A 22794-nucleotide genomic window follows, 5' to 3' on the forward strand; every position below is an offset into this window, starting at 1 on the left:
ATTTTAGATAAGTAGCCAAGCTTAGTAGGGAGTAAAAGAGAGGTGGCATTTTTCAAATGTTGACAAATCTGAAGCGTTTTCACTGCATGTGATCGAGGGCCTCAGGCAAACAGCGGCCGCATTATTGCGCGACGGCAACTGGCCTACTCTCAGTTACAATTGATCAACCGATATCAAGTGTAGTCTTTGGTGTATGTGGATACATCGATGATATCAATGTATCAACTGGTGCTAAATTGAGGTAATTTAGGTTCATTTGGATATGTGATATATACATGTAACGCGTAGCTTAAGAGATAGTACATGTATGTGTAACTTGAGTTACAATCGACATATATTTCGAACTGTTGACTAGACCTTCGGTTCATCAACACACCACCACGTGCCACATACATGACGCACTCCCTCCTTGAATCCTACATTCTAATCATCTTTACTAGAGCAATTGGTGTATATATCTATTCTCTGCCGTCAGAACCAGCCGAGCTGCACACCACGTCCAAGGGCACAGGTCGCTGTGGCCAATGCCCTCCGTCGCCCCACCCGAGCTGCCTAGCCAACCAGACGTGCCCCAGTAAAGTCTCCCCGCATCGGCAATTGAGCGCGTCCCCTCGTGCCTTCCTCTCGGGGAGCGGTTGCCGCCTGCGATTTATCTGTGTTGCCCTGGCTCCTGCCTGCGTTGCTCTTTCCTCCGCGACAACTTGCCTGCTGCTCCTTCCCTCAAGTCGCAGCTATCCTTGACTCTTTAGGGCGGAACCGTCCACGTGACCCCCCGCAATGACAATGACGGCAGCATCCATGTAATGTTGATATAATGACCCAGCCAACAAGACACAGGCCCATTCCCTGGTGAGGGCGCCGTGATATTTCCTACTGCTTTCCGGAGTCCTTGCTGATGCTAGCCTTGCTTTTCTTTATCTCTCAGCCAAGAGTGTCGTAGTAAGCATCAGCCCCTCGTTACCTAGTGCGGCATCCAACATTCAATCATCCGGTGCTAACGATTTCTCTGCAGCTCGTCATTTGAAGTGTGAGTCTATCGCCTTTCATGTGAGGTTTGCTCACACGAGAATGTAGGTGACGGAAACAAGCCGATATGCGAGCGGTGCGAGCGGACTGGAGTTTCCTGTATTTGGGGTCAGACACGTATTCGATTTCGTCACGGCTCCAGTGCGAGATACGATGCTGACTTCGCGGATGACCAACCATGGCTCAAGTCCGATGGACACGGTAGGCGAAACTCAATTCCACTGTCCTTGTAGGCGCTTGTGTGCTACCTAGCCTCGAGCAAGCAACACGCGAAGAGAAGAGGGGGAATAACTTTCGTTGCTCCGTCGATTTCTCGCTGACAATGAATATGAATAGTCAACTACAAGTACGTCGATGAAACTGCTGATATAGCTAGCTGCTATACGGTGGACTCGATCCAGGAACCCCCCACGTGGTCCGCTGTGCGAAATAGAAGCGTTTCCTCCGTAAGCGACTACCACCCTCCGACGGACTCATCTCCACCTTGTGGAATCCTAGAAGAATCACCTTTAACATTTGATTTTGCCACATCATCGTCATCAAGACGGCGACGAGTACACGAAGATCCGAATCACGAAAGCTTTTCCTTCCAACTATCTCCACATGATGGTCAATCAATCAATTCATCGCCCCTGAACCCGTCTCATCCGAGTCACCAGTCACTACGACCGACTGATAATATATCGCAGATCGATAACCGTCTCATGCAAGCACCCCAGTCGTCTTTCGATGCACAGGAAGCTTGCTTGATTCGCTATTTCATCGTGGAGCTTGCACATTGGGTAGGTATGCGCCTTATATTCATGGCACGAGAATTGACATTTTCTATTGTTTGATCTATGCGACGGCGAAAGACACTTTGCTACAACAGTTCCATTACGGGCCATGTCATCCCCCCTTTGATGAATGCAATCTACACAACTTCCGCGAGACATCTCAGTCGAATCAGAAAATACTATATGGGTGACGAAATTCATTACCAGGGAAAAGTGCTTCCAGACCTGAAGCCGGAGACTGCTCTGTACTACCACAATCGATGTATTGAACATCTAGTTTCGCTTTCAGATGATCCGCTTGAAACTAAAGACGAGGATCTGCTTGCAGCGGCCGTCATACTCCGATTCTACGAAGAGGTCGATGGTATAGATACCTATCTTTAGTCATCTAATTTCAATATCCTATTTTGAGACGTGCTCACTGACTATTTTTAGTTCCATTCACTGGTGACGATATCGAGAATGCACTAAGCGGTATTCAGGTGTTCCTTGACGCAGAGGCTATAAGCACGGCTGCTGGTAGCTCTCTTCGCCGTGCAGCATACTGGGTAGCTCTTCGCCAGGAGACGATTACTGCATTTTCTAAACAACGACCTTTTCGACTCCCACTCGAACCATGTGAGACATATAGATCATTCGAGCCGGCCGACGATTATGTATGGGCAAATCGACTTGTTCTGCACTGTGCAGATGTGTTGCAATATTGTTTCGGAACTGAACAGGAAACTGCCAATAACCGTGACCGAGCTAAGTATACAACAATTACTCCAGGAATTGTTCTACCGGTGACAAGTCCTGAAAACTTTGCGGGTGCGGATATGACCCCCGCTCATCGTTTAGCTCGGTATGAGGAGCTTGTCACGTTTGACAATTTGTGGACAGAGCTTGGACCATCGTCATTCAATGCTATTCATTCACGAGAGCCGGATCGCTCCCGAGGAGAAGTATTTCCGGAGTACTGGTGCCTCAATGACTGCCACGTTACCGGTATACAGCACTTGGAGCTCGCACGGATTTTACTTGCGGTGTACAACCCAGGGATCCCTCGAATGGGGCCGTATCATCGCCTTGCCATGCAGTTATTGGATAAAGACGTAAAGTCGACCATATTGAGACTGTGTGGTCTTGCTCTGTCAAACCAGCACAGTCCGCCAGGGTTGATCACTGCTAGTGTAGCCATTGCTATGTGTGGTGATCGATTCACAGATGTACTGGAACAAAAAGCCCTACTTGGGGTTCTCATGAAACTCGAAGACGAGTACGGGTGGCCAACGGTTGGAACACGAGACACGCTTAAGAAAGCTTGGGGATGGAAGGATGGCCTTTAGAGTGATTCGTGGCTCATTGTTGCCTCTGTTCGTACTCTACCGTTCCATGGCTTGATAACATACGCAAGATTTGCTTAGGAATTTATCAGTTTAGCCTTGAATCATGCCATTTATCGAAAAATAAAACTCTAACCATTCCCTCTCTCATAGCACGCTGATAACACAGGCGACCAACAACAGTTCGTCCGCCCTTGTTGAATGTGTAAGAAGTAAAGAATCGTACAGACATTATAACATCGTAGCATCAGCTTCTGGAAGAAATTCCATGACAAAACAGCATTAAACATCGGGAAAAACATGCATTAATCATGAGTTTCATTTCGGCACAAAAGACGACGTGTCTGAAATTACTATTCGTTCGCAGTCTCAAAGGTTCTTCTCCAGATTTTCACTGGCATAGCCGACGACATTAGATTGAAGCTTTCCCATCGCTCCGGCTCCCAGTCTGGCTTTGCTAAAGCCATTTCATAACGGTGCACCACCGTTGCAAGCACGACACTTTGTTCTAAATAGCTGATATTGCGCCCAATACAGCCGCGCGCACCAGCTGAGAAGCTGATGAAATAAGGCTGCAGCTCTTTGCCCTTTTCACCAATCCAGCGCTCGGGCTGGAAGGACTCTGGGTCTGGAAACAGTTTCGGGTTCCTGTGCGCTACATAGGCGGAGATAGATACTGTAGTGTCGCCCGCCACGAATTCTTCGCCAATGACGGAACCATCACGCGGTGTTCTCCGAGGAAGACCAAATGAGGTGGGCGGAAGGATACGAAGTGCTTCATCAAGACATGCTCGGAGGTATGGTAGATAGCGAATTTTGTCGTAAGGGGCCACCACATCTTCCGAGTCAAGGACCGTATCCAATTCCTCCCGCAACTTAGCCAGGCATTTGGGATTTCTGAGTAGCAGGAACATGGCGTTTGTCATAGCCAGTGCAGTCGTGTCGGAACCTGCGTTCATCATGATGGAAACCTCAGCGACAATCTCACCAAACTCCATATTGTTCATGTTTCCCGATTTATCTTCCATCAGACAGGCGAAAAAGTCATCGAGAACTTCTCCAGCTTGGTAGCGACGGAGACGTTTACACGCACGGTGCCAGACAATATCGTTCCATCCTTCATTCAGACGCCAATACTCGCGAAATTTGGTGGAAATCACTTTGCTCATTTCTACGAGAAACGGATACCAGTCATAACCCCAAACGAGATTTGACTGAGCTCGAGCTGTGGCATGGAGACAGGCGCGGTATGATGGAATAGTATAGAGTGTGCCATCCATGCGCTCCCCAGTGCAGCTATCATTCCCCGCATCAAGAAACCCAAGGCGCTCAGATAGACCGATATCAGCAATGGCGTCGAGAGTAAAGAAATTGGTCCAAGCACGGTAGTCTACTGTTAGGTCCTCAGGCGCTGGATTGTTATTGGTCTTTTTAGTGATAGGGGCGGTGCACCTGGTATCAAATGCGTGCACTAGCCGTTCGGCTTTGTCTGCGACTTTGTGCTCCCACCCCTCGAGGTTCTTTAGAGCATATGCAGAAGACAAGATTTTTCTCTTACGAGCGTGATCCGGTTTGTCAACTACGTCGGCGAGGTGGTAGTGAGATCCCACGAGGACGGAGTAGAATTGGTCTTTGACGCATGAAGTTCCATGGCCGTAGATATCCTAAGCTTCAGGATGAGTTGTGTCACTACATTCGATTATTGGGGAAAGTTATACCTTGATGGCTTTCGGGTCCCCATAAGATAGTGAATTCGGACCTATACGGACAACGGGGTACTTTTGATGAGCTTCTAATAGCCGATTCGAGCGAAATCCTTTGTATGCCTCCCAAATGAAACTGAGGTTTGTCATGCCTGACAAGCCGTTTAGGTTTGGGTATTTCCGGAGACCCTTTGGATCTCGGAAGTATTCTACCACTGGGTAAATGATGAAGTATGAGATTAGGGAGAGGGCCACTCCGGTAAGAAATACTGGCCCTAGCATTGTGAAAAGGATTGATGATTATGAGACAAGGAGCGAAGGAGCAATGGGTGATAACTAGGTAGAAGGAGAACAGTTGACGGGCCTCCAGAACATCTCAAAGAAAAAGTATATGGCAGACTCATGAATCAGAACATACGGTTTTCATTCTTATTTCATGTCGACAGACGCTGGCCAAGTTCCTCCTCTACCCCGCGTCCATATTGTGCGGCAGAATCTGAATAGGTGGTTACTGCTGATCGAGTATTGGGTCATTACTAGTACGCTAGACGATCAATACAGATGTTTACTGGTGAAAAACACAGATCCAGTAACAGTCGCCGAACGTTCACTCTCTTGGAGGTCCTAGACGTTGACAGGTGTTGGCTGTCGCACGTATTCGGAGGGTAACTGCCCCCTCCGTGGTGTTACTTGACAGGACCAAGAATTGCAAAAATTGTCTTGTTAATGCAATGGCGCTGTTGGGAATAATTCTGAGTGGTAAATGGATGTCCCGTTTTCGAAATATGCACCAATCAGGAAGGTCTCGGCGGTAAATTGCCGTGTTTGCCATCACAGATTCGGGCAAAATTGCTCTCCCGAAGTCCCCCTTCGTACAATCAATTATTTCAGGTTGGAGGTATCACTACTTTTAGGTCATTAAAGCAAAGGCCCCAGCTTTTATTTCCCCGCATATTCCTACGTACCGATTTATTGAACTATATTGATGAATGCGGGGCATGTTTGTAGGCTCTCCCTGGTGTTTTTCAATGAGTTGATATAAGGGATGTGGGATGCCCCAATACTACGGCTATTCTATTCTTTTTAAATAAGGCGCAGTCTAGAGAGTCGGAGGATTGTGTTTATTGGAGTTGTGTTTTCTTGCTCAGGAGGTATATGACGATGGATTTATTCGTATCTCTCTGTTGGCTGCAAAGTCAGTTTCTATATATCATAAAGGTTGCCCCATTTACATCTTCCGACGATGTGGCAGTGGTCACTGCCATAGCGATGTGCAGCGCTGGGTACCTCCTACACGGTGTATTATGGGGCAAACCAAACCCCTATGAGTATAAATTGTACGAACGACATCAGGAAAAACTCGGTTTCAAGGCTGCTGGAAGGGCGACGAGGAATATAGCAGAAAAGCTCAAGCAAACAGTATGAAGGATTGTCATACCCAGAAATTCTTTCACATCAGTGATTACTAATTCAGCGTTCTCTCACAGAACAAAGATGTCGTGGTATTTTGGGGGTCGCAGTCCGGTACGGCTGAGGGCTTTGCAAATCGACTGGTCAGAGATCTCCAGCGTCGGTTCGGCATTCAAACAATGGCAGCAGATCTGTCGGACTTTGACCCAGAGTCAATTTCCTTGATTCCATCCACAAAACTGGCCATATTTATAGTTTCGACATATGGGGAAGGAGATCCAAGCGACAATACGGCCGAATTCTGGAACTATTTGCATCAAAAGCCCAACATCAAGTTATCCAATCTGAAGTATACGGCATTTGGTCTAGGAAACAGTAACTACAAATACTATAATCGAGTGGTTGAGGTTCTTACATCTGCACTGGATCATTTTGGTGCAAAGCCTCTGCTTCCTGCTGGGCGCGCGGACGATTCTAATGGAACAACTGAAGAGGATTTCCTTGCATGGAAAGAAGCACTGTTTTTTACGATTAAAGGAGAGTTCAACGTCGACGAAAAGAGTCCAGATTATGAGCCCACTTTGTCCGTTGTGGAAGATGAATCGCTGTCACTGATTGATCTCAATGTCGGCGAGCCCGTGCGAAAGCTACGAGGGAAAAAATCAATGGTGGCGTGCTCACCAATTTACCCATTACCGTTAAAATCTTGCCGGGAACTCTCATCTTCGTCTGACCGAACATTTATCCACCTGGAATTTGATGTGTCTCAGTACCCCGAAGTGAGGTATAAAACTGGTGATCATATTGCTATCTGGCCGATCAATCCAGATAGTGAAGTGGATCGTCTCATGATTATTCTGGGTCTTGAGAAGAAAAGAGACACTCCTATTTCGATCAACGCTTTGGACTCTACTACGAAAGTCAAAGTTCCCACACCAACTACTATTCATACAGTTTTTCAGTATTACCTCGAAATTTGCAGTCCAGTATCGAGAGAAACTATTCAGTCACTGGTACTATTTGCACCTACAGCATCAGCGAAAAAGCTGCTGTCAACTCTCGGAAGGGACAAACATATGTATGAGAAATTTCTTCTTAATAACCATGTAAACTTGGGCAGGCTACTTGAATATTCCGTTCAGGGTAGTAAAGAAAAATGGAAAGATATTCCCATTTCTCTTATTTTGGAAAGTTTACCGGCCATGCAACCACGCTATTATTCCATTTCATCTTCATCCATTGTCCAGCCACGCCAGGTGGCATTGACAACTGTTGTGTCCGATTCATATATAAATACAGATCGCGGGATAGAAAGAATCCACGGTCTTGCAACTAATTATATGTTTGCTACTACGAGTTCCTTATCATCCGACCTAGACCGGCCGAGGGATCATCCGTATGGACTAACATATCCTCTTAACGGCCCTGACGGTGCCTTGCAAGACGGCAAGATTTACGCCCACATTCGGAAGTCACAATTTAAATTACCCACGTCTTCGTCTTCCAGTATCATCATGATTGCTGCTGGTACCGGGGTTGCGCCTTTCCGAGGATTTTTGCATGAGCGTAGCCGACTGAAAACCATGGGACGAGAGGTCGGTCGAACGATTCTCTATTATGGCTGCCGCCGACCCAACGAAGATGATTTGTACTCGGATGAGTTTTCAACTCTGAAAGAAATAATGGGGAATAATCTACAGATCATAAACGTATTCTCACGAGAGAATCCAGAGCGTAAAGTATATGTGCAAGACCGTATCATGGAACACACCGACGATTTGTTTAACCTATTGGTTAACGAGGACGCTTACTTGTACATTTGTGGCTCCGCAAAGATGGCCCGGGATGTTACCATAAAAATAGGGGAAACTTTGAAGGAAATGTCCTGTTGGAATGATGTGGAACTTCGCTCTTGGATGGAAGGGCAAAAGAAGCACGGTAGATGGCAGGAGGATGTCTGGGGCTGAGACAAGAAATCAATTCTTTTTATGAATAATTTAGTTAGATATTTATGCTTCGCAATACTTAGTTACTCTCTGTATACTGGGAACTACATACAAACTTTGCGTGTGTAGCCTGAATGCTCAGTACGTGGTTTCTTCCAAACCAACCAACTCCAGTGAATCTCTCCACAGCTGAGCCTCCAGTTCTGGACAGTAAGTGTGACTAACGTACGTGTCACTAGCTCGATATCCATCATCTGGGCCTCGGACAGCCTCGGTGCAATTTACAAGGTACTTTCCACCCCTGCCCTCCCAATCTTTGTCAATTGCCGCATAAATAGTTGTAGCTGCTCCCTGTTCAGGATTCTTAAAGGTTTTCAGTAGGGCTTGATCCTGCAGCATTGAGTCTCTTATTTCTGGTGAGACGAATTTGCTCAGACCAGTCACGATAATTCCGGGGTGTAAACTGGTCGCGTGAAGCCCGCGTGCTCCAAACCGACGCTCAATTTCATTGGCCATGTAAATGTTTGCGCACTTGGACTGGGCATATGCCCGCCACGGATCATACTGGGTATTTTTAAAAAAGTAATCGCCAGAAGGATTGAGACCTTGAATTCGATGAGCAGCGGCCGAGAGTATGACTACTCGCGATTGGAATTCCGGTGTAGTAGCAGCTAGTAGAGCGGGTTTGAGAAGTCCAAAGAACAAAAAATGAGATAGGTGATTGGTAGCAAATTGAACCTCAAATCCGTCTTTGGTCAGTTGTAGTTCTGGGATAGCCATGATTCCAGCATTGTTGATAAGAATATTGACCGTGTGCGTCTTCGAGAGGATGGTATTAGCCGCTTCCCGGACGCTCTGCAACGAGGTCTGATCCATTTTCACGAAATGAATTTTAGAAACGTTCACTTTGTCGGTCAAAGTGTTCTTTGCTTTGACAATGTCTCTCGCTGTTAGATAGAGAGTAATCCCTGTCACAGCAAGAGCACGAACTACCTCGATACCGAGCCCAGCTGAGCAACCGGTCACGACGGCGACTTTGCCATTCAACTTGTCTGCTATGTTGTTATCGGTAACGATCTGCAATGCAGTTGGTCTAGCATCCCCAGGACCTTCAGGGTTAATATGAGCGGAAGTATAACGAGACATGACGAATTTGTAGTAAACTATGCACAAATCAAGGCAAGGAATAGGGGTTTCGATGATTAATCTTTTTGAATGAATACTTGATTCTTTATCTACTTTCTTCATATTTACACTGGTCTATTGTCTCCTATTTAAAGCTGATCACAGACCTTTGGTACTACTCTTAATTACGATGCTTGCTTGGTTTTCCGCCTTGATAACGTGATGACACTTTTAGACAAATTCGGTTACCTCCAAAAATAAGATGACACTTTTTTCCGTTCTTAGTATAGCGCCTAATAGTTACTAATGCGGGGATTGATGATCAGTCAATCAAAATCATTTCAAAGGTTTCATGCCCCATCAAGTTGCAATACTGCCTCTATTTGTCTCACAAAGTTTGATAAAGCCGTCCATAAGGCCGCTGTATCGGAGATATTCTTGTACCCGACGCCTTTCTATTCCTACCATCGTCCTGCTGGTGAATGACTAATATAATCTATTCTGCAAAAACTGGTGTACGCACAAGTGAAGCTACCGATCTGCAATATAGCCTATTAAATATATTAAAAAGGATGGAACGAAATAATGAAGAGCAAAAACAGCGGAGGCGACTCCAAAATCGGTTAAATCAAAGAGCGCGACGTGAGTATTTGTCCATTCTATGTTGTGGGTTACTTTCGACATCTAACACAATTAGCTAGGATTGCGTATTCAAAAAATCAAACATGCGAATGAATCCCTAAAAGACCGCCCATATATAGTGGGGCGCTGGCGTTTTGACGCAAATCCACTCCATGGGTTTTCAAGATTTGAAAGCAAGTCGAACAATAATATTCAGAGGTCTATATCTCAGCCGGGAAAGGTTCCAGGACAGGTGATAGCAGTTACAGATGATAACAACACCCCTGTTGCAGGACATAACACCGTTTTTACAAACCTGGAAAGACATTATCAGAAGGAATTGACGTTACCTGCAGATCACCTTCTTAGTCTCATTCAGTATAATGTATCCCGGGGTTTGCGGTGGAACAAAGCTTTACTGAAGCAGTTGGTGTCATATGCTATGCCGAGTTTGCCACCTTTAGGAGTCTTCGATGACGATATACTTTTCTTCGGTTATTCGATTATTACCCGGGCATCACAAAATTTACCCAATTGTCTTGCTCCAACTCGGTCACAAATGGCAAACGTACATTCAACATGGATTAATATATTGCCTTTCCCCAAACTTCGAGAGAATCTCATGAATTGTGAGGCTAGTTTTGATCATGGAGAATTCATGCATGATCTAGTTGGTGGTCTCGTTGACGTAACACGATTTACACGGCCGTCACCTATACAGCCACCAGCCCCCAGCAGATTGAGAATTTTGCACGCCGATGACGATGAAGTAACAACAGGTCGAAATGGATTGATAATATGGGGAGAGCCTTATCTGATGGAAAGTTGGGAAGCGACCCCAGGATTCTTAACAAAGTGGGGATGGGTTGTTGAAGGCTGCCAGGAATTGATAGAGTCAAGCAATCGTTGGAGAACGGCTAGGGGTGAGGAGGCAATAAAAGTTTCTAGTTTGGAATAGAAAAGACCAATCGCTTATTTACACCCAATCACCGATAATCTTTCCAACCCAATTGATTTTCCATGTGGAACGAAATATTGCTATTTAAATATCACAAGCTTTGTCGTATCAAGGAAATCAGGCTATAGCAGGCTTTGCATCCTCCTGATCCTCCTTTACCACGGTCCCTGCCACCTCTGAATCCACATTGGTCGAGGTGATACTCAACACTGTCGGAATTGCAATAACTAAAGATCCCATGCAAAGACCCCAATCCATTGCAAACTGAGTCATGGCAGACTTTTTCAACGCATTTATTCTCCACGCCATCGCTCCTCCAGTCGACTGGAATGTCTTGTATCCACCCACCAAAATAGCCGTTGTAGCGGGAGAGTTAGATCGAGCACCTATTAACCAGTAGCAAAATGACTGCCATAGTGCGTCATATGCACCATAGCAGATATAGAGAATTATTGGCCCAGCTGAGAGATGGCCATTGGTGTAGTCAATGTCCTGCTTGAGCCCTTTCGCCTGACGCCGGTCTGACCACAGTTGAAAAGCATAACCCCCGCCCCAGATAGCGAGTCCTGTGGTAAAAAGAGTGACCCAGCCAAGAATAGCACGCCAACGACGACCTAAAAAGGGCATGTCGAGAAGAAACCCCATGATCAGACCGCCAAACATCTGAGCGAACCAGTACAAAGCACCGTTCAGTGATCGAGTTCTGATATTGAAGGTCAAACCATTCACATCATTCTGTTGGTAGGAGTAGAATACATTGGCACAGAAAAAGAGCGGAAACATACAGAACACACGCCAGTCCCCTACTATACTGAGGGTAAGGCGAATTATCTGGCGCCAGTTAGACCCTTCTTCCGCGAAAGTACCAACACCCTTAATTCGGACAGCCGATGGATTGCAGATGAAAACGCATGCAGCCCACCCAACTAACATGATTACCATAAGTGCGATATAGGTTGAATCAGATACCGTCCCAATTTTGGAGTTGAAATTAAGGCCAAAGCTTGCCAAAGAGCCTATGCCTCCACCAAAATTGAAAATAATCCAGAAAGTAGCGATAGCTCGACCTTTCTGGTTCTCGGGTACGTAGGTGGTCATAATTGCACCTTGTGATACCCATAAAAACGAAGCGCCGATACCCAATATTGCACCGGAAGCAATGACAAATGCTCCATTGTGGTTGTCTGTTGTTGCCGTCTCGTTAAGTCTTCTTCTTGGAAGCCTGTAAGGAAGTTGGTAACGTACGGTTAAAGCTAAGTAAGCTTCCAGAATACAAGGCATATGTCCATCCGCCGATCAAAAGACATACGCGTGGTCCGACACGATCGAAAATTGGGCCGACAACGAAAAGTGCAGTACCTGCAGTTGCAGCTAACAGAGCGACTGTTGCATTGGCAGCCACTGTTGGGTCTACCTGACCGGATCCACCAAGACCTGAGAGCGCATTATACATCTGAACGAAATCGCGTCAGTCTGTAAGACACATGCCTGCGAGCAGTGTGACACCAAAACTTACGCCAGGGCAGCAAAAACAAATAAAGCTGATCATGAGAATCTGAAACCATGGATTGGTATACACCCGCCTCATCGGCGATAACGGCTGCTCGACTGTTACGGTCGACATCCTGGTAATATAGAGATGAAGACCGAGAAAAGAGAGTTCCAACAAGCAACGTTGAGATTTCAGCGTGGTTTCGTGTATATCGAAAACTTCCACATTATAGCTATGTCAAAGCACGGCTGCTACGCAGGTTAATATAGTTGATTGCCATTGACTATCATACCCCATCTGTGCAACGTGGTGGGTCCCGGATACGATAGAGAAGATATGGAGATGCCCACGGAGAAAGACCAAGGGGAGCGAGCTATCATCACGCGAGCTGGCGGAGAAAACGGCCTGAGCACAGATAAAGAGTTCGGCATGAGGTGGGGGCTTTCGGCAACAACTCTCTATACGATTGGGGGTTTCTCACCGGAGTCATTCCCGAGGCAGAAAATTTTCTGGTTGACTTTCATCCTATCAATTTCCGGGCTAGACAGTCGGAGTAAATGGTTATGAGTTTGGTTTCATGAATCGAGATTTCGGAATAAGCCGCTCGTGCGCTTATCGGCCAGTCAGGCAACATGTAACCTTAGAACACCTGTGGAACCACCCTGCAAGGAGAAACGGGGAACAAGGAGAAACAAACCAAAAAAAGAACAGGAGAAAAGGTGGCGAGTGAGGCACACATTTAACGCAGAATATCATTCGCATTGGAGTTTGTTATCTTTCACGATTATTACCTATTGGAAAGTATCTGCTCATTCTATGTGGTATCACCAGTTGGTATCGTTATGGCTCATGATCTCGACCTGTCCGGTCTTCAGACCGAGGCAATCAATATTTGCACTAGTCACATTGACAGAGTTTCGACTCGTGAGATGTGTGCCATAATGAATAACGAAGACCAGAAAGTAGCAACCAGCGTAACTCCATGTCTGGATGATATTGCGCGGGCCATCGACTTACTTCTTCCGCGCGTACGTCGTGGTGGTAGAGTTATCTACATTGGTGCGGGGACTAGTGGCAGGTGAGATTGAACAGTTTTCCATCATCTTTGACATATTTTGTGCACGTCAGAGGCTTTAGTCCTCACCATTGACACCTCTAGACTAGGAGTATTGGATAGCTCCGAGATACTGCCCACCTTCGCTGCACCTTCGACACAGTTTGTCGGATTGATTGCTGGAGGAGACGCGGCAATTCGCATGGCCCAAGAGGGAGCGGAAGATAGTTTTGATGATGGGAGAAATGACCTGGCAGGATTGGAACTCGATCCTGAACGAGATAGTGTTATTGGGATCGCTGCTTCGGGGCGCACCCCTTATGTGTTAGGGGCTCTCGACTATGCCAAATGTATAGGTGCTCTTACTATAGGAATTGCCTGTGTGTCCCCCTCAAGTATGAATGATTCAGGAACAGTGGATGTCATGATCTCCCCTTTGCCGGGCCCAGAAATTGTAACTGGAAGCACAAGGCTCAAGGCAGGTACTGCGACAAAGCTAGTGTTGAACATGCTTAGTACCGGTACAATGATAAAGGCTGGGAAAACGTACGGAAATATGGTTGGAAAACACATTGAGAAACACCCACGCTGTGAAACCTTAATCCTCTAATCTAATTCTGCAGATGGTCGATTTAATTGCCTCCAACGAAAAGCTTGCGCAAAGATCACGAAATATCCTCCGCAGTTTAAGCACCCGTTGTTTTTCGATGACGGAACAGTCTCTCGACGATCTCCTTGCTAAATGTGACCGCAGCGTCAAGCTAGCATTAGTTGTCGTGGAAAGAGGCCTTACTGTTGAACAAGGTCGGCAGCAGTTAAAAGATGCAGATGGCGTTCTTGACAGGGTGCTGCACCCGAACAAAGATAACCATCTACAGAAACTAGCTATATATGGTTTTGGACCCTACGTTCCGGTGCTGTGCATTGATGGTGGCGGCTCCAAGTGTGCGGCAGTGACCGCAATATCAAACAACATAAGAGGGCAAGGCATTTCGGGACCTTGTAATTTGTATGTGTTCGGCTACTTTTACCTCTTCAGATTATTAACTACCCTGGTACAACATTAGAACGGATGGCAAATTTGACTTGACTATAAAGTCAATGGTGACTGCCACTAGCCACTCCCTCGATGATCTTGCAAAAGCCTTGAGTGAAGAAAATGGGAATGATATGACAGGAAAACCAAACTCCCCTAAAAGAGAAAAACAAAGCTTGCCGTTTCCCACTGTCTGGATAGCCGCAGCAGGCATGGATCGACCTGGAATGCGAGAACGTGTCAAGGCCGTATTGTCCCCCATACTAGGCTTGAATGAATCAACAAATATCAGAATCACTAATGATGTCGACCTCCTGGCTGCAGCAATGATACGACATCCTGAAATATCTTCCAGTATCGTTCTTATAGCCGGTACTGGTAGTATTGCTATTCGGTATGCAGTCGATGGTGAAACTCTGTTTCCAAAACGTATAATTCGTTCTGGTGGTTGGGGCCATTTACTAGGAGATGAGGGAGCTGGATATGCAATTGGCAGGGAAGCAATTCGATATACACTCTGGTCAATTGAGGAATTTCAGTTGGGTTTACAAAAGATACCGCTCACTTTCCTAGCGAAAAGAATCATCTCTATCTTCAACGACTCTGCAGCATTATTAGAAGAGGGTTCTGTGATTGTGGATTTATTAAGTCAGGTACTTGTAGGAGGCGATGACCAACTTACAAAGGCGCGAATCGCTAGAGTCGCGCAAACTGTTCTCAATGCGGCCGACGAAGGGGATGACGAAGCATCCCGTATCCTCTTAACCCAGGTCTCGGCACTCTTTGATAGGATACTGTCCCGCCTGCTTATGCCTCAGTCGCATGGATATGTCAATCCTTCACGATGCGGCCTAATTCTTGCTGGTGGCGTCATGCTCCACAAGGCATATCAGAATCTATTCCATTCCCGCCTGGCTGCAGATTCGATTAAGTTTGCTTACGTTGAAACGGTCAGTAATGCTGCATTAATTGGCGTTGAATATATGTTGAACAGTCAATGATCAACTGCGAAAAAGTAGATGAAAGGGGACAAACAATTCAATAGTTAATCGTATCATTAGAATCGATAACTGGGTATAGACCTTCAATACGGTACATATAACATTGAGTAATCGATGCTGTGAAATTTCCTGGATAAGCGAAAATCGATCATCATAAACCATTAAATGTCATAATTGGGACACCATTTGATATTGATGCCTTATGTATTCAGAATGATCCAACCGCAGATAGATTCGTTTCCGTGGTTTCGCTTATCGAACCGTGCACCCGCAATATGCAATATCGAGAGTTGCATGTTCATTCCGGGAGTTGAGCGAGTCGCTGCCAGAGTTCGCGTTTACTCCGAGTGCTCTCCGATAGGACGGTGCCATCCCGTTTCAACGCCCCTTTTGCCCGGAGTTTGGAGACTAAATAGAAATAACGAGTCATGACTGTTCGCAGCTTATTGGATCTATGAAAATCATAACCACGAAGGCACAGGAAAATCAGATTGAACGCCCTGGAGGGTTCTTGGTTTGGGACGACACATATCGGCATAAATTGAGGTGGATGTCCCGCCTCGAGTTGTGATCGAAACACTCGCCTGAATTGAGCCCTACCCGAAATTCCTAGTACTCAACGAATGATCTAAGTTCATGAATCATGAGAGCAACAAATTTAATCATAGCATTTTCAGCTGTGGGATGGGCCAAGCCAGTCGTCCAAACTGGACTAGATGTGCTTCGAGCAGAGAATTACTCTAAGCTGGCTGGTCGGAAGGTCATCATACTGAGTAATCCAACCGGCGTCACGCCAGAGCTTGATTTGGGCGTTGATGTCATGTTTAAGTCGGGCAGCGTTGACCTAGTTGGTGTAATGGGCCCTGAACATGGGTTTCGGGGCACCGCTCAAGCCGGCGGTTCTGAAGGCACTTTTACTGACCCGGAGACAGGTCTTACTGTCTATGTGAGTTCTCGTTTAATCTTAGATTTTACAACCAATTGAATTGTTAATTTGCATGGTTCAAGGATGCGTATAATGTTAATACAACTACCCTCGTTCGCTACATCACTGAGTCAGAAGCCGACACCGTGATATTTGATATTCAGGATGTTGGCGCACGGTTTTACACATGTATGAAATAAACCTTCAAATCCTAGACACGGTAAACCAATGATTTTGACTTATGCGATGTAGACACATGGGCTATGTATGATACTATGGTCGCAGCCGCCTTCACAAACACGACGTTTATCGTTCTTGACCGTCCCAATCCTCTAACTGGAATGAACGCATTTGGACCTGTCCTGAACGAAACCTATGCATCCTATGTTGGACGCCGCCCAATTGCTCAAGCACACGGTATGACCTCAGGGGAATTGGCGACTATGTTTGTCGGAGAAGGATGGATTCAGCAAGCTGCGAATGGATCAGAGCTCAGACTGGAAGTAGTCAAGATGCGTGGATGGAAGAGGTGGATGGCATGGAAGGACACTGGTTTGCCATGGGTCATGCCAAGTCCCAGTGAGTAAATATTTTAATTGCATATTTGATTTGAATGACTCCTATTGATCAATATATCTATAGATATGCCTACCGTAGATACGGCATTCATATATCCGGGAACTTGTATGTTCGAAGGAACCAGTATCTCCGAGGGCCGAGGCACCACTCGCCCATTTGAAGTAAGCTGCTCCTTATACATACCACAGAGAGGTTATTTGATGTTTAAGAACTAATGAAATATAGTTACTTGGAAGTCCGTTTGTAAATGATTCCTGGGTCACAACAATGCGGACGCTGGACGTACCACATGTGAACTTTCGCTCTGCGTGTTTTACTCCCACCACATCCAAATTTGACGCCGAGACTGTCTGTGGATTACAGAATTATATTACTCTCGACAATGTCCGTGACTACGAGAGTTTTGATCCAGTTTACTTAGGTGTATCGCTCTTATGGAGTGCGAAAAATTTATATACTCACTCGGAAAACGATTCAGGATTCGGAAATACCACCCAAAGTTTTCATTGGCTATTCAATGGTGCCAATGGGAGTCTATACGACATAGATGTTTTGAGTGGTGGGCCATTGATCAGAGAAGCAATTGAAGCTGGACACACTCCAGCTGAGATTCGTGCTCAGTGGGGGCAGGGTCTGCGGGAGTTTAAGAAAAGACGTGAGGCCTACATTTTGTACTGACCAACATTGAGTGCTCTATCAAACTATGTGAATTGCCATCAAATATCGATGAAGGCGGGATATAAAATTATACTAAATATTCTATTTACTCCTATTATCATTGGAAGGAAGGGTCGTACAGACCGCGTCTCTTGATTATCATTTAAGTATTAAAGATACTGACGAAAGTACCTTGACAGGTCTAATACTGGTAGTCGAGTTGTGTAACAAACTTAGGGTTCTGCATGTAATTGATATCATTACGAAAATAATAAGCCATTCGCCTTCGAAAGCAGGGATGACTCTATTCCCAATAAGGCAAGTGGAAATTTACCCCGGATCAATTGATAGGGTATGATTATCCGTAGCCAATCAGCGTGCCTGCGATGGAGGATAGCCAAAGTTAAGATTGTCGACACTTTCATCTTTCCGCCGTCTCTGCAGACTTCTCGTCGCGCACTTGAGCTGCATAAACTAAGGCGTGGACGCAAAATGTCAAACCCGCCCAATCTCGCTCAGCGAGCAAATGGCAAGGATCGCGTCCGTGTTCCCTCGTGTGAGCCATGCCGTCTCTCCAAACTGGCTTGTGACCATCGCCGTCCAGCATGTTCGCGCTGCATTAATCGCCAAATCGTGCCTCGGTGTGTCTACCGAAAAAACCCATTCAGGAGAAACAAACCTATTACAGCAATCCCGGATCGTCCTCTGTGCGTATTCTGAAATTTACTTGCACCACTGAAATAATTGAGGTATGACTAACATTCTGTAGACTACAATCAAGCGCTGCAAACTCCCCAACATCGGAGCGGCCATTGTCAACATTCCAGATGAAACCCTATCCGAATCCTGGGTTCCAGGGATCTTCATCTCTAAAAACAGTACTTGAAAATTTGGGAGGCAATCTAGCTGTAGGGATTGAGACATCTCGCTCAATTTCCGCCACCCAGCATTCGTCACGAGATGCTGTCCTGCGAGCCGACAGCTGCAGGATGGTAGAAGAGGGGGTTCAGCTTCTTGATACCTTCCTTGAATATCTCTCTCACGAAGCACTCAGAGCAACTTTCTCAGGAACCAAAATGAGCGGTCTAGAAGCTCATTTAGGGTTCTCTCTCCTCCCCCCTTTCTTTGAAAGCCTCATAAATGAAGTCGAGCTGCTTAAAGTATCGCAGAATCGGCAAGATACCTTACATACTTTATCACAGCGTCTGTTTGAAAATGCTAACCAACCTGTGGAGATCCACGAATTTTTGACACTACACGACTTTATCTCTCAGTATACTGGGCCTAATCTGCGCTGGGAGACAGTGGGCCTGATTATTGCATTAGCGGGGTATGAAAACTTACCATCGTGTCTATAAAATGATGTTCTAACTTAGAATAATAGGCTAGCTTCCACAGAAATTCGCGTACCACATGCAGTATGCAAAACAGAAGAAGAACGACAGCTTCTAAGGACAAACCTGGTTCATCTGTGCAACAAATGTGTGGCCTTCTGTGACTCTCTCGATACATTGAATGATGTTACTATGATATTTCTGTATGAGAGTTTTCTACTTGCTTCAGTATTTTATGGAGACCAAAGTAAGTTTCACGAACTTTAAAAACGACATTTCAATTGAAGTTTTATAGGTTTCAAGGCTTGGAGACGGCTTAATCATGCATCTAGCGCACTTTTTGCAGATGGACTTCATGAGACGGTTAAAGAACGGCAGCTGCTACCATTTTTTATTATAAACCTCCGCCAGCAAATATTTGCAAGAATATATGGATCTGATATCAGTTTTGCAGTGTTTTTGGGGCGACCACCGCGTGTGAGTAAGCGCTTTTGCTTTACCAATATGCCTCTTGATGTAAGTGAAGATACATATTACTTGGTTGGAGGTGCTTTGGATCAGGAGCTACACAACTTGGATCGAGCTGGCTGGAACACACTAGGCCAGATAAACAGAAGTGCTATTATTCGCTGGTCCATGATCACGTCCATGATAAGGGAAGATACGTTAGAAACATTGCTTGGCCGAGGTCTTTCTGATATACCACAGCGCATCATGTATGCTAATTATCCATACAACTTTTCGTTATTTAGACTAATACGGGAGAGACTATAGTGACCTCAGAGCTAAAATCGGCCAAGCATGGGACGATCTTCCTTCTTTCCTTACAGGTCCAACGCAGAACCTGTGGCAAAGGGGACGGCCTTGTCACGAAGTTGATATACTCCATCAGATTAGGTTGTTCTACCTCCACACGACATTCTTAATTGAATGGGCGGCGTCAAGGCATGGTCTCGATAATACAAAAGTCCTTTTTGTCAATGCGAGTGAGCTCCTTGAATGGGTCAACAATGCACTAGTGCGGCGTGAACAACTTTCCACTATCGGCCTTGTCTCTTTAGCATGGAGGGTAAGTTGTGACTTCAATAATACCTCATTAGGGACTTTCTGCTCATTTTGAATTGATTAAGGTGGCTTCCTGTGCCCTTCCAGCGGCGGGAGTCCTTGCCTGGTATCTTTTGCAGCCATCATCTCGCACGGGCCTCGGACAACTTGATCCGTCATCCCGGCGACAAAGTGTCGAGAATCTCTCAGTGCTAATCGCGCATATGGGCATTTTGCACGATCCTGGAGACGGCAACTATCAACTCTTCTGTCAAGCTAAGAATGCTCTGCAATCTGCAATGGACACGATTCTTCAGCCTTCGCGTACCGACCACTCAGAAAGCCCACTTGATATAACCGACCCAACTATACACGCTGATTGGTTGTATTCAGATTACTTGGGTTTAGGAGTGGACTCTTGGTTAGTCTTGTGCTTTGTCACGGAAGTGAATACAAAGGTTGAATACTAATCATTTCAAGGATTGGTTTACCGGATCGCGGGTCTTTCACTAGACTGGATGATAATATGCCCTACTAGCAGTCTTCATGTCATTAAATTGGTCATAAATCCTATTCAGTCTAGGTAAGGCTATGCATCATACTTTCTATAAGCTAAATACTCATCCGCCTTATGAAAGTACAAACGTAGCCTTTCCTTATAATCGCCCAACGTAGCCATGCAATATATCGATGTAGGAATCATTTCCAGTCTGCATATGTACATAATATGTAATCTTATATGTGAGTATTGTCACGAGTCATTTTCTTATAGTGGAGGAAACGTGACATTCAGTCCAAGACTCTTACCCACCCAATAACCCATCGCTTCGCGCACGATATTATTGCTGGACCACTCTCGTGATGGATGAACACGATTGCTAAAATGCAACCAAAAGGCATTATGCCCCCGATCGATAACTAATGTTGTCCCCGTAAAGCCAGTGTGGCTGGCAGTCAACATACTGGCCATTGGACCGGCTGTGTAGTATTGATCTAGCTCAAACCCGAGGCCATGTGCATTGCCAGGAAAACGGGCATTGAAATTAGTAAATATCAGGTTCACAGCCTCCTCGGACAGAATTCGGTTCCCCATGTACGTCCCGTTGTTTAGAATCATTTGACACAGAGCTCCTGTGTCACGTACGGTTGAGAACAGCCCCGCGTGGCCAGACACGCCGTTCAATGCCCATGCATTCTCGTCATGAACTGTTCCACGCACCGGTTGCGGACGTTGCGGTTCCACTGGGCCCAGAACGGCTATCTGAAATTCCTGCGTTGCCGTTCGATCATACATCGGAGTCTTATCAGTGAGGCCTTCGATGTTCCCGCGATTGAAAAAAGTTGAAGTCATCCCCAATGGCTTGGTAAAGTCGTAGATGAGGTCATCAAGAGCTCGATCTGTTACGGTCTCCAAAACAATCATCATTGACATGAAATTGAGATCTGAGTAAAGATATGTACTGCCAGGAGCATTGATGAGTTCCTGTGTCAGGATTGCGTTGATTCTTTCTCGATGTGTTGTGTAATTGGATGAGAAAAGTGGAGGCGAGGGATCAGAGTTAAATCCACTTGTGTGTGTAAGAAGTTCAAGGATTGTGATGTTTTCTTTCCCATTCACGGCAAATTCTGGTAGATAGGATGCGACAGTAGAATTGAGATTGATTTTCCCGTTGTCCAACTCCCGCAGTGCAGCTATGGTGGTAAAGAGTTTAGTAAGGCTAGCCATATCGTATATGGTATCGACAGTCGTATCCTCTTGGAGTTTATGGGGCAGTTTCGTCCCATTGATATCGGCATAGATGTCCCTTTTACCGACAGCAAAATGACTAACTATCACTCCATCATGAGCAACAAGATTAGCCGATCCAGGTTCGATTGGGTGAACCTCATTGTGGGAGAAGCTACTATAATTGGCAGCATGGGTGTATGCAGTCAAATTTCGAACCATATGGTTTAGTGGATCGCTAGCCATGCCCACTGAATTGGGTGAGCCGTAAACAAGACCACGATCTTTGATACTATTTGACATAGTAGCAGAGACATGGTCTACCAGAGCTACCACAATCCATTGGTTCCATAACATTTTTGGTAGTTTCATATTGAGAATGGAGAAGAGTTTTCATATAAAAAATTGATATCTCTAGAATATGAATCGCAGATTCTTCTAGCAATCAACTTTATTTTATATGTTGGTATTGGCATTCTGTCCCCCATGTTCTCGGAGTAGAGACCCCGCTTGTCTCTAACATTCTCCGTTCGGAGAAAACACTAGTTTACTCCGATAACAGAGTTGCTATATAGGGTTATTGTCAATAGTGGCACATGAAGAAACAAAGGATAATTTCCAAATACGAGCAAAATTTGCAACGATGTAGGCAAAGAAATCGGGGTTGAGGAAGATATAATAAAAACATCAGGCATAGTAGTCAGATTCCCTTCCATCCTTAAATCCACAAGTGAAAATATTAGATTGTTTAACGTTAAGAAGAGAAGAACAATGTGCTATGCAGTACAAAGCCAAATCTAAGAAAGCAACGGCTACGATCATCTCGTATCGCATCATTTCGCATCGCTGCAGGTAGGGAGGCGCTCCTCTACCAACTCCGTCAAATTTCCCGGTATGCGAGTTATATTTCCCTATCAAACTGCATTAGTAAGAAGTGAATCACTTAATGAAACATAAAGCGGAATAGAAAAGGCGCCGACAGTAAGAAAGGAAAATGACATAAATACATACAGCGTTGTCAACACGTCCATCCATATTAACGTAGCGCTGTTGACC

At 45.5% G+C, this 22794-nt stretch overlaps 9 protein-coding genes across 9 annotated transcripts; 5 read left to right on the top strand and 4 right to left on the bottom strand.

Annotated features, from left to right (window-relative positions):
• Window positions 1-458: 458 nt before the first annotated feature.
• On the top strand, window positions 459-3263 carry BGW36DRAFT_390575 (uncharacterized protein). Its single transcript, XM_046217498.1, has 6 exons — window positions 459-849; window positions 966-1027; window positions 1075-1227; window positions 1363-1808; window positions 1881-2166; window positions 2238-3263. Exons 1-6 carry the CDS (start codon window positions 815-817, stop codon window positions 3128-3130), a joined length of 1875 nt encoding a protein of 624 aa, XP_046066591.1. The 5' UTR covers window positions 459-814; the 3' UTR covers window positions 3131-3263.
• Window positions 3264-3480: 217 nt separating this feature from the next.
• BGW36DRAFT_307143 (cytochrome P450) lies at window positions 3481-5112 on the bottom strand (the record flags this gene model as incomplete). The annotated part of the gene is made up of 2 exons (XM_046212215.1): window positions 3481-4791; window positions 4846-5112. 2 exons carry the CDS (start codon window positions 5110-5112, stop codon window positions 3481-3483), a joined length of 1578 nt encoding a protein of 525 aa, XP_046066592.1.
• Window positions 5113-5991: 879 nt separating this feature from the next.
• On the top strand, window positions 5992-8207 carry BGW36DRAFT_466200 (putative NADPH-cytochrome P450 reductase; the record flags this gene model as incomplete). Its single annotated transcript, XM_046222329.1, has 2 exons — window positions 5992-6249; window positions 6318-8207. 2 exons carry the CDS (start codon window positions 5992-5994, stop codon window positions 8205-8207), a joined length of 2148 nt encoding a protein of 715 aa, XP_046066593.1.
• Window positions 8208-8324: 117 nt separating this feature from the next.
• Window positions 8325-9332, bottom strand: BGW36DRAFT_351494 (dehydrogenase with different specificitie; the record flags this gene model as incomplete). Its single annotated transcript, XM_046213356.1, has 1 exon — window positions 8325-9332. The coding sequence occupies one exon, from the start codon at window positions 9330-9332 to the stop codon at window positions 8325-8327; it is 1008 nt and encodes a 335-aa protein (XP_046066594.1).
• Window positions 9333-10287: 955 nt separating this feature from the next.
• On the top strand, window positions 10288-10890 carry BGW36DRAFT_307796 (uncharacterized protein; the record flags this gene model as incomplete). Its single annotated transcript, XM_046212269.1, has 2 exons — window positions 10288-10640; window positions 10677-10890. Coding segments are annotated over 2 exons (567 nt in total), but the record flags the coding sequence as incomplete, so codon positions are not given.
• A 117-nt stretch (window positions 10891-11007) lies between these two features.
• On the bottom strand, window positions 11008-12514 carry BGW36DRAFT_307466 (putative MFS transporter; the record flags this gene model as incomplete). The annotated part of the gene is made up of 3 exons (XM_046212239.1): window positions 11008-12074; window positions 12136-12343; window positions 12407-12514. The coding sequence occupies 3 exons, from the start codon at window positions 12512-12514 to the stop codon at window positions 11008-11010; spliced, it is 1383 nt and encodes a 460-aa protein (XP_046066596.1).
• Window positions 12515-13224: 710 nt separating this feature from the next.
• BGW36DRAFT_306840 (putative glucokinase regulator family protein) lies at window positions 13225-15473 on the top strand (the record flags this gene model as incomplete). The annotated part of the gene is made up of 4 exons (XM_046212187.1): window positions 13225-13460; window positions 13542-13995; window positions 14060-14445; window positions 14504-15473. The coding sequence occupies 4 exons, from the start codon at window positions 13225-13227 to the stop codon at window positions 15471-15473; spliced, it is 2046 nt and encodes a 681-aa protein (XP_046066597.1).
• Window positions 15474-16116: 643 nt separating this feature from the next.
• Window positions 16117-20678, top strand: BGW36DRAFT_420669 (uncharacterized protein; the record flags this gene model as incomplete). The annotated part of the gene is made up of 12 exons (XM_046219514.1): window positions 16117-16419; window positions 16482-16587; window positions 16651-16977; window positions 17041-17138; window positions 17203-17632; window positions 18114-18345; window positions 18404-18964; window positions 19019-19215; window positions 19264-19684; window positions 19743-20037; window positions 20099-20433; window positions 20493-20678. 12 exons carry the CDS (start codon window positions 16117-16119, stop codon window positions 20548-20550), a joined length of 3363 nt encoding a protein of 1120 aa, XP_046066598.1. The 3' UTR covers window positions 20551-20678.
• A 100-nt stretch (window positions 20679-20778) lies between these two features.
• BGW36DRAFT_306936 (putative beta-lactamase) lies at window positions 20779-22041 on the bottom strand (the record flags this gene model as incomplete). Its single annotated transcript, XM_046212197.1, has 1 exon — window positions 20779-22041. The coding sequence occupies one exon, from the start codon at window positions 22039-22041 to the stop codon at window positions 20779-20781; it is 1263 nt and encodes a 420-aa protein (XP_046066599.1).
• Between the last annotated feature and the right edge of the window lie 753 nt (window positions 22042-22794).

The sequence above is a fragment of the Talaromyces proteolyticus genome (assembly GCF_021365285.1).
Source record: "Talaromyces proteolyticus strain PMI_201 chromosome Unknown BGW36scaffold_14, whole genome shotgun sequence".
Lineage (NCBI taxonomy): Eukaryota > Fungi > Ascomycota > Eurotiomycetes > Eurotiales > Trichocomaceae > Talaromyces > Talaromyces proteolyticus.

Excerpts from the sequence above, each read along its gene's own strand:
- BGW36DRAFT_390575 (XM_046217498.1), top strand. The coding sequence starts at position 815 with ATGACCCAGCCAACAAGACACAGGCCCATTCCCTG. Across the intron at positions 850-965 it reads AGACACAGGCCCATTCCCTG|TGCGGCATCCAACATTCAAT; the intron begins GTGAGGGCGCCG and ends CTCGTTACCTAG. Across the intron at positions 1,028-1,074 it reads TGCAGCTCGTCATTTGAAGT|GTGACGGAAACAAGCCGATA; the intron begins GTGAGTCTATCG and ends ACGAGAATGTAG.